This window comes from Octodon degus, unplaced genomic scaffold (assembly GCF_000260255.1).
Source record: "Octodon degus isolate 3935 unplaced genomic scaffold, OctDeg1.0 scaffold00143, whole genome shotgun sequence".
NCBI lineage: Eukaryota > Metazoa > Chordata > Mammalia > Rodentia > Octodontidae > Octodon > Octodon degus.
Window position 1 is genome coordinate 1,663,083 of NW_004524719.1, and position 11,348 is coordinate 1,674,430.

At 37.6% G+C, this 11,348-nt stretch overlaps 1 protein-coding gene across 2 annotated transcripts in view; it reads right to left on the reverse strand.

The window, feature by feature from the left end:
- The window catches only part of Cdh18 (cadherin 18), a 357,410-nt gene that overhangs the window by 4,788 nt on the left and 341,274 nt on the right, over window positions 1-11,348 (reverse strand). The window contains exon 10 of one of the 2 annotated variants that reach the window (XM_004641813.2): window positions 3,121-3,372. In XM_004641813.2, the coding sequence (XP_004641870.1) occupies window positions 3,121-3,372 (252 nt within the window). The remainder of the gene's footprint in view (window positions 1-3,120; window positions 3,373-11,348) is intronic. The other variant, XM_012517046.2, reaches the window with a different exon arrangement.

Here is an 11,348-nt window from a genome sequence, read left to right on the forward strand (position 1 = left end):
TTTCTTTCTTTCTTTCTTTCTTTCTTTCTTTCTCTTTTTCTTTCTTTCTTTCTTTTGCTGCACTGGGGATTGAACTCAGGCCCTTGCGCTGGCCAGGGAAGCGCTTATTCCACTGAGCCATCTCCCCAGCCCCAGAAAGATGACTTTAAATAAATGAATTTTCACTGAAATTTCATTTCACCTGTTGCTAAACTAAGATTGGATGAATACAAACTCAAGTGATTTTATGAACCACAATGCTATTAGCTCACATAGTTTTCAATATTACAATATTAATGTGATATTTGTCTTAGATATTATGTGTGAATGTTATTTCACAACTATGTTTTAAAATACATTTGCTACCTTTAGTGTGACTGATAATTTCAATGAAACTTGTGACCTCACAGTTTAACTCTGAAATTAATTTTAATTTCCAGATGACTACATTTTAAATTTTCAGCAGATATGGTCTGAACAAAAATCTAAAGTCTTACCATGCCATATAAAATTTTAATTATAACTTATAGTTCTTGAACACAAGTTCAATGAACAATTTCATGTCATAAAATTATAAAATTTTCTACCTAAACATTTGAAACTCCAATGTTGTCCAGAAATCTTGAGGGATAATACAAAAAATGCAAAAACACTGTCACTTATACCAGAAACTAAAAATATTTTAATGGAAGTCAATAAAAAGAAAATATCATTGGCATAAAGCAACAGTAATTTTTACATAGCACAACTTGAAATTTCCTTTTATATTGAAATATTCCATTACTCTTTAACTTGTAATTGTAACACATGAAACTAATTATGTGATGATAAATGAAAACAAATGAAAGATCATTTTTCTCTTTGAAATGTACTGCCTTGTAGAACAAGAACTCCAGAAACATTCAGATTAAAATCACTAAGCTCTGTTTTCTGTGGCTTCACTTAGGAACCTTGAATATTCCAGACTCTCATTGGTTGTATAGCTTTGTATTTTATTTTATTGTGTATTGTGGTATTCTTTTTTTAATTTTCCTGGACAAATCCATAAATATGTTACTGTGTAGAGAAAATAGCAGATGTGACCAATGAATATACTAATGAATCGAATATCGGAAGCCCAATTTTCCTGGCTCCTTGGTCCCACACATTATATTTAAAAGACGTGGGGCTGGGGAGATGGCTCAGTGGAATAAGCGCTTCCCTGGCAAGCGCAAGGGCCTGAGTTTAATCCCTGGTTCCACCAAAAAATAAAAAATAAAAATAAAAAAAATAAAAGACGACCTGCAGTGAGACGTCTTGTGGAGGTTCGCCAAACCTCCATGTTCTGTGGTGCTAAGTGTAAGACTGAAGTTTGAACTCAGTTTAACCTCTGAACGGCCTAGACGATGTGTACAGCTTCTCCACAGCATGCTGTCCTCTTTGACACGGTTTTCCCTTTAGTCTTTGTGTGGTTACGTTTTTCTAATTTCTCTTCTTTCTGACTTCTTTGCCTTTCCCCGCTACCTCTTCCTGCTTGACCTGGTGATCGTACGGAAGTCCTGCTGGTCTTAGACTTGCTCTGTCTCAGAACATGCTTCTCTGTGTGTTCTTTGGTTGTGTGACTTCAAAAAGAAAAAAGAATGTTCTGTGTGTGCAGCTCAGGTGAAATCGGGGCGCACTCTAGGGAAGACACAGGCTTTCATGTCTTACTTACGTATCTCAATTTTCTCAGGTCACGTTTCATGTCATATAAAGTATCTTGATATTATTCAATTTTCTTCAGACTTTAAAAAATATACTAATCCAGTTTATACAGTCTGAGGGAGACAATCCAACCACCTTCTTCATTGTTTGGTCTACGGCTGTCCTGACAGCCTGAGCTCTGGTTTCCAATTAATTCAGCGATCTTTTCCAAATTGCAAATTGTATCATAAGACTGTCTTGTTTTCAGTCCTTCCTTACACATCTGGACCAAAGGCCAGCTTTGCCCCCTAACAAGCCCCAGGGTCGCACTTCTTCTCCTCCTGCCTCTTGTCCTTTTAGGTTTCTGTTCATCTCACTGTTTCCTCTGCCTGTATAAGTAATCTGTCATCTGCACCAAGAACAAAGCAAGGCCCGTCTCTCCTAAAAACACCTCAGTCTCTCCAAAACATACTGTTCTATTTTCATTAAGGTGTGGTAACCCAAAAGGAACAGCAGTTCCAACTAACAGAAATGATGAGACTGGAACAGAAAAACTAACCTGCAATTGCTCTAAACTCTGAAGCAAAAATAATATCATTTACTTTTCTTACTATGAAATCTGGAGTTGGCATTTTGGTTTTCCTTTTTCTGTATTTTACTTTAAATAGCAGTCCAAAAAGTTTATAATGTAAAATCTGTAATATAACATTCATAAAGAATATGATTTTCAGACTACTAAAGATACTGTATAACTGGACAATTTTTTAAAAAATGTAAATTTCAAGTTTTAGAAATCTTACTGGATTTAATTTAATTTAATAAAATTATGATGCATTGGATTAATGTATTTGAGAAACATTAAAATAAGGGACGATGGTGACTAGTTAATATTTTGGACCAATGGAAGTTTCTTATTTATATAATGTTTTATATAATAATGCAACGTAAAACATAAACTATAATGAAGCTAGTTAACATATGCATCATCTAAGTTATCGCCTTTTGAATGTATGTAGTAAGAGCACCTAAATCTACTCTCTTGGCTGCTTTCAATATACAAATCAATATTAGTATTAATTACAATCCTCATCTTGTACATTTAATTTCTATTCTTATTTGTCCAATGTGTATAACATCCAAATGCTATGGGTTCCAATCATATTCATTTTACCATTAGTTCTTAGAAGTTTTCAAAAACCTTTCCAAGACAGGATTCAGAATTTTTATGACCCCTTTTCTAAAATACAGACTCTTGCAAACTGTTTCAGTTTTCACTCTTTCTCTGTTATTTCCAGTCTTTCATCATATTTGAATCAAATTAATTCTAGATTATAGTATTGTGAAAGTCTATTAAAGGCAAATCTGAGCAGCTCTGTCCTCTTGTCCGCACGAATGCACGTCTTATACTTAAACACTGCAAAAGTGGTCCACTCTCTCAGGTTTCCCGCACATCCCTGCAGGTCCACACTGTGGGCTTACCCAGGAGGATGACAACACAGAGAAGAATAGCGAGGAGGGCTCCTGTACTCAGCCCGGCGGAGGACAGAAAGGCTTCTGCGTGGCAGGTCCGCACGCGCCCGTCTCTCTCGCATGCACAAACCCTGATGGTGAGGGTGCTGCTGCTGCTGAGAGAGGGGATTCCACCGTCAGAGATCATAATGGGCAGATAATACACATCCTGAATACTTCGACTAAATCTCCTCCGCCTTGTCAGAATGCTGGCTGTGTTATCTATGACAGACATAAGCAAAACAAAATACACTTAGTAAAGCTGCCATGAAAGATTCACATTTCTTTTAATGGATACAAAGTGTATGTGCGGCTCTTTCTTTGGTTCACCTTAGGAAACAGACAAGAGAACAGTCAGGGACAATTCTTATGGAGCTGGCATTGCTTTAGTCTCATATTGAGTGACCTTATTTGAAATTTGATTCAGCTAAACTAGAGGGGAAGGAAAGTAGTAAGACAGAGGAAGGAGGAAGCGGTGAACATTTTGGGTATGGACGCAGCAGCTAACAGATGTAAGAAATTCAAATGGCCTGAAACCCAGCGTGCCCTCACCTTCATGGTGAGCTGGGAAAACCTCCCCACACCTCTGCCGGCAAGTGTTTGGTGTTTTTCTCAAATTGTGTAGCTGATGCTAATACATAAAAATGTGCAAACATCATGGTACAGACAGCATTTCTATGGAAACAGCACATCGATGCTCTCAAAGTCAACTATAACGTGAAGCTCTCTCATTAGAGCACTTTCCCACAGGGAAGTTAATGATGAATAAAAGAGTTGATTCTGTTTTCTGTGTTCTTTAAATGCCATAAATTATAATAAACCAGAGAAACTAGTAAAGAGAGTGTGTTAAATTCTTTGCTTTTCATTGTGAAAACAATTCATATGATAAATAATAATTTTGATTATACAGAGTTGCAAAGTATTTACATAGACCAAAACCATACCAATCAGAATTGATACATCCTAGACAAAATTAGAGTACCAGTTCCCTTCTCTCCATTTCACTACTGATTGATATTAGTGTCCTCAAGGGAACGCAGTGGACAGTATTTTATTAGTTGCACTCCTCATCCAGAATGGATATTAGTGCAATGACACCCATGATGCACATTGTGGTGTGCTGCTCAGCGCCCCTTCATGAAAACAATTGTGCCTAGCTTCCAACTGGTGTGTAAGCAAGACTGCACTCTTCTGGAGCACAGAATCAATGTCTGCTATCAGTCTGTGAAGTGCACAACATCCCCTCCTCCCCCACACCCGTGACTGTACTGAAGAACAATAAAGTAGAGAGACCCATCAGTATAGAGTACGGGTTCTTGCCTTCATATCAAATATTTCTATTACAAAAATTACAGTTCTATTTCATATATAGGTATATTTATGATAGTCATCATCCAGGACATGCAAAATTTTCTAGATTGCACATTGCTAAACAGAAGGATAATTTTGTGAATATGCAATGAAATATAGAGAATAAAATACAAAAATTACACCGACATTAGTATGAGTGTGTGTGCGTGTGTGTGTGCTGTTGAAGGCACGCACTTCAGAAGATATGGTTGGGGAGAAACTGAAAAGAAATTGTCTTTCCTGTTCAAAAACAGAATTTAAAACTATGTATTAATTTTCTATTCTGAGGAATGTCATGGAATAGGAAAAGTGGAGTAGGAAACTGCCTGGTGCACATGGCCTAGTAATATTACGGTCATGGCCTGCTTTCCCCAAAGGCTTGACTTTTGGGGAAGCAGACATACCAAATTATAAGCATATTACTTCATTATTAATATCAACTCTGTTTAGTCATCAGGTCCTCAATCTAAGTAAAAGGAAGGAATTAAGTATTTATGGAAAGAGACATATTTGTGATTGTCATAACTGGTGTCCTGAAGAAGAGATTTAAGGCTCTTGTCCCTGGACCTGAGGAGACAGAATAGGATGAAACTCATTGGTAAATGCAGAATCATTTTAATGATTTGGGACTAGGGTACCCTTCACAGTATTTATATAATTACTAGAAATTTAATCTGAAATACTATTAGGAATAAAGAGAGTTGCACCATATTTGGTTAGCATTTAAAGTTTTATAAAGGGACACTGTATGACGGAGACATAAAAATGCTTTTTCAACTTTCCAACTGGAGGTTAGACTTTCTAAAGAAAAGAGGATTTATGAAGGAAAGAGCTTCTCCCTAGAAAGGTCTAACACAGCAAAATAATGAGCTCTTGACAAGGGATGTGCTGTACTTCACCGGAACTGCAAAAAATGTGCCTTCCAGAAGAATCATTGAACTTGAAAAAGGAAACTTTTAATATCAAGGCAGAAAATAACAGTGGTACTGAAAAAAGAATATATACATGCTCAAGCATGTACGTGCACAAGTTTACATGATTAAATCTATGTAAATAAAATTTGCCTTATAGAAGGTAGAAAGTTAGATGACAAAAGCAACCGAAATCTCTAAACATTACGTATACTTAAAAAAATTAAAGTTTTTGAATGGCATATTAAAAGGTTAATATTAACTAAATAGAAAGGAATATTGCTAGAACACTTGTGAAAAGAAAAAGGGTTTTGTCAACACCAGTTAACAGGCCACTCCAAGAATATATTAAACATGTTTGGTTCCTCCTAAATTTAACCTTCCATACCTTTAGTGAAGACAGAAACTTGTAGAGAAATTTGATATGGAGTTGATATGGCTAATGTGTTAGATTTTTTTCAATCAGATTTGGAACAACTTGAAGAAAACATAATGTAAGAAGAAGTAAAAACAAGGATAAATTTTAGTTTTAAACTGTGGAAACTTTCACTTGGGAGAGATCTACAGATACAGAGCTGTGAAACAAGCTAAAGGTGTCTTAGAAGTAGGACTGAACATGCCTAGTTTTGGTGAATGAATGTCTATATTGAAGTATTATGTATATTTTTGGATTCTACTAATTTAAAAGTGATATTTTAACCATTACTAAGGGTTTAGAATATCCTAACAAGACTGGGCATGGTGGCATGTGCCTGTAATCTCAGCTCTTGAGAGGGTGTAAACAGGCAGATCACTATGAGTCTGATCTACTAGTGAGACCCTGAGCACCCTGTAGACTGTTCCCTAAAATACAAAAAAAAAAAAAAAAAATCAAGCAAACAAACAAAAAACCACTTCAGAACAAAGGGCCAGCCAAATAGCTCAGTGGATTAAAGCACCTGCAAGCAGTTGCCGGGGCTAGGGGTTCGATTCCTCAGCCTGCCATGCCAGCCCCCCATCCCAACATGCACTGAGAAGGCCACTGAGACTGGATGTGCTGGCGTGCTCCTGTAATCCCAGCTCTTGGAAGGCTATAAACAGGCGGATCACTACTAGTCTGATCTAGTAGTGAGACACTGTACACCCTGTAGGCTCCCCCCAAAAAAGAATATCTTAACAGTTGGTAGAAAATCTTACCATAAGAAAATTGTGACTTTCACAGACTCCTTGAGACAATGATGTGACTACGTGTGAGACAAGGATAAATGACCAAATAATCTCTAAAAGTGTCTAGAAATTTTTCAGAAATATTGAAAAATTAATTTCTTTAAGAATATAATCAGTACTGCATAATCCAGTTCTCTCCAGTACTTATATCAATTTAATGATAGCTTTGTACATGTTTTTATCTTTGAAAATAGATGACAGTTCATTCTCCATCATATTGTGTAATTCCATGTTTATTCAAACATGTATACATAATACAGGAAAAGTAGGGTGACTACCGTGCGCATGTACAACGTTCATTTATGTAGGTACTGTAAAAGTATCATTTTGATAACCTTGAAATAATTAAAATATATTTCTCTAAAACCAATAATAATAAGATTGCTTTCATTTTTGCAGCTATAGAAATTGTAAGCATAGCATATTATATAACTAATGATAATTCTGAGGGGGCTATCATAAATACTTTATATTAACACATATTGAAATAGATAACTCCTTACAAGGCTGCATTTATAGAGACAGAAAGTGAAAATATGATAGTAGAACACTTTACAAGCTGCTTTTGGAGTTCAGATATAAACCAATGTTATATATCATATTATTTTGTGTTCTATACTTTATAAGCTCTTGTTGGGTGGATTGCACATTGTGAACTACTTTAAATTAAAATAAGGAATGATTTTTAACATATCCCCTGGGCAAAAGGAAATCCATCTCTATCCCCAAATCACTGAGACTGCGTGTTGTGTGAAAGTGAGTTTCTGGGTTCTCACAATCTGCCCCCATTTCAATGCAATCCTTGTTGATAGTGCCCATAGAGAAATATTTTGATCCCCAGAACAGCCTAGAAAACAACAAAAACAGTATCTCCAAGCTTACCAGATCAGAAGAATTATTTGAGATCTTCCTATGTGAATCTTTAAATGGACTGAACATTTTATTTTTTATATTTTATCTGTTTGAAAAATAGAGGCAGTTGAGCCTTAACATCTACCTTACAGATGAAAAGGCTTGGATTCATATTGTGTTTGATTTTCTCTAGTCCTCGAGCAGCGAGAAGACCGATTCATAACTGAACTATTATTAGATCCCAGGCATGAAACAACAATGTTGTGGTTTCCTGCAAAGCTCTTTCGCATAAGAGGTACTTGACAAATAATGATGGGAGCCTCACTCAGCAGGAACTTGTCTTCTGTTACGGTTCCTCATTATGCTGGGCTGTGTTAAGAAATTAAAACCAAAATGAACTAACATAAGTTGTGGCACTTCAGCAGCGTGATCCTTTATGTTCTCAATGATAGGCTTTGTTCTTGCTTTCCTATTCCCGGACTCCTCCTTCTGTCAGTCTTAGAATGACTCTGATCACAGTTCTTACGCTAGATTCTGTCTGCTCATGTCAGCTTGCAAATATGCATGCGGCCTGAGCACCAACCACAAATGGAGGACCCAAGATGTCCTTATAGTTCTGATTTGTACCTTGGAATGTCCTTCTTTGGAACCTTTTCCCCATCTTTCTTACTAACATTAAAATTCTGTACAAACACAGTCAACTGTTGTTTATGATTTCTTCTTCAGATTGACGTATAATTTTGGGCCAATAGTGGTAACCCCTTCAGTGATCCAAGTACTATATAGTGAGATTTAGAATATGGTGCCAAAGAATTTCAGACTCTAATCAACTGATTATCAGTTGTTTTGCAGTAGCAGTTCTTCTGCTTCTTTTGAGCCTTAAGTTCACTTGCAGCAATAAAACATCTCTCACTGCAGAGGAGCCCATCTATTATTAACATGTTAAAACCACATCTGAAAGCAATCCATCCTTCCTTGCCATTAATTATGCAGCAGGGTCCTGTACTACTCGGTATTTGCAACACTCTGTGCATCAGAGAAGGAAAACCACAAATACATCAGAAATAAAATTGTGCCTCTTTAAGAAGATCTGCAAATCTGTCCATGAATAAAACATGGATTTGTGAAGTGTTAATTGGGGAGGAAAGAGGGGTGAGGGACAAAAAAATGAGGCGTTCGAAAGTCCAGTTCCAGATATAAAACAATACATAAACTCATCACAATAATACAATAATTGCAGATTTAGAAACAAGAGCCAAAACATAAAAAGTACAAATGGAAACTCCAAGAGAGACCTTTGGCGTGTTATTGATCATTTGCCCTTAACAACTAGCATTATTTTTTTAGGGAACAGGTGAACCAAAATCAGAAGAAACCACTTTTTTTTAGTGGAACGGGGGATTGAACTGGGGCCCTTGAGCTTGCCAGGGAAATGCTTATTCTACTGAGCCATCTCCCCAGCCCCCGAAGTCTATTAATGACTATAAGTAACTAATGCGATTTAAAAGTGAACAGGTAATGGTAGTTCAAAAATCATTTAGTGTCCTCTGCCTTGGTGGAGGCGGTCGGGCAGAGAATTCCTCCAATCCCATAGGAAAGGAGTCAAGAAAGTATTAAGGCAAATGTGTGATTCATACACTTTGCAAAAAAGATAGCAAAACAAGGGGGCCTGGAATGGTAAAAGTAGCTACCTTTTTTTTGCTTAGTCAGTGTCAGTCTGCTTTTCTTTTTTGCCTCATTCTGAGCAAGAATATAAAAGATGAGAAGCAACATGGTCTGACAAACCCAGATGGAAAAAAGTGTGTGTGTGTGTGTGTGTGTGTGTGTGTGTGTGTGTTTGTATAATAAGAGAACAACGATAACAACAACAAAGTCAACAGCATTGGGACCAAGGAAAAAGAGGACAAAAGGGTATTTTTCTATGTAAATAAAAGAGCCAAGTTATTAAACTGGCAAAGAACAATCTCTCCTGTTAAAGTCAGCGCTTTCCTGTCTCAGGAAGGAGACTGATACAGGCTGTTTAACTTCTCTCCACTACAGCTTTGCGTGTCTACTTTAGACAAAGGGCCGTGAAGTCCCATCTGGTGCGACTACATCACTATTAGTACATGAAGACTGAGACTTGACTGGAAGGAGACAGGACCCAGGGTGGCGGCAGACCCTGTCCCAGCCCCTCACTGACAGGATAAGCGACTCAGCGGGACACAGCGGCTGCCGCATCCATGAGAGGAAGTTGGGGGCTTGATTTCTAACTCAGGGCAGATTTTGCTTAGGAATGGGAGAAATCACTAACCCTTCTCCTGAAACCCTGTGGATAAAAACAGAATTTTAACTGGCTATACTCTGTAGAGAAATTAAGCACATTACAACACCAGCTGTGAGTTCCTGTTTGAAGGACAAAAATAAGCTGTGGGGGTATTAGCCGCTGCAAATCTGAGGATGCCAAGAAATATGAAATAACCATTTTGAAAAATCTCTGTGATTTCCACTTGTATTGCAATAAATACCTGCGTTTCACTGTGGATATACTGTGAACCTTGAAAGGGCTTTGAAGATATTTTTAACGGTAACTAGTCAACTTCGAAAACATCCCTTATGACCTTTTCCTTATGTAACCTTAAAGTTACACGTCCTTCCAGTGACCCTAAATAGCTCTCTTACCCACCAGAAGCTGTCTTATGCTTCCTGGTGAGTGTTAGCAAATATTATATAAAAACTTAAGCAACAATATATCTATTTGTACAATAAAAATGAATATTATGAAAAAATTAAACATCAACCAAGAAAAGGCAAAAACTAAAGATTCAAAGTGCTGCAAAGAGGTAAAATGGACCGTGTTAGTCTGGGTCAAACATTCCTGAAAGCTGCCCCATGTAGTGTCGGTCACCAGCCTGTGGCGCTGTTAGGAGATGGAAGACATTTTCTGGAGTGGGCTGTTGAGGAGGAAAGTCAGGTCAGCGGGGTGCCTTCCAGCGGGGCTGGGCAGGCCAGTCTTCCGGCTCTCACTGTTCACCGGCTACCACAGGAAACCAGCTGGCTCCACCATGCGTGGCCTGCTGGTGCACTCCGTTTCTCTAGAGGCCAGAACTTTGGGCCCAGCGAACACACTGAAGCTTTCTGGGCTTTGAGTTAAGCAATCTTTCCCCCTGGAGGCGGCTTCTCCAGGGACTGCGCCATGCCAGCGGAAAGCTGTGTAACAGACAGCAAAGGGGACTTTCAAAAAAATGACCCAAAATGGTAAGCTTGTGCATTTTTGTTGCTTAATAATTTGTGCTGTTTGCATGCATGCATTTTTGACATATGCTAGCATCTATAAAAATGGAAAATACAAATCAAATACATGAATTTAGAGACTATGTAGGTGAATAGTATTTTTGACAGCAAATTGTCAAGAAATCATGATATGAACTTTTACATGTGAATAGCAAATTACGTGTGATTTTGAATCTTGAGAAGGTAGAAACCTAGAAATAGATGTGCAATTAATGGTGATATCTGCTCCTATTAAAAGTCTGTGGGATTTCCAAAATACCTTAGAGTTCGAATTAAGCCTAGGAATTAGCTGCACAAATCTCCCTGTATTAAATAGATTCTGTTCCCTCAAAGGCCAGCACGTAAATCATGCAAGAAAATGGACTGACCGTGATAGACTAATGGCGATGTGAAAGTAGGTGCTTATGTCACTGGGAACTGCAGGGGCAAAGTACGCATAGGGCCGGAGTCTGGGGTCAAGCTTAAAGTCGTACATTTTGTTGTGAAATGCTGTAGATACTTAGTTAAGTTGAAGTTATACTTCGGACTTTTTGTTGCTAATATTAAAATATTAAGTTATATTGGAAGGTGATAAAATAAAAAAACTGCCTTTTGTTCAGCAAACAT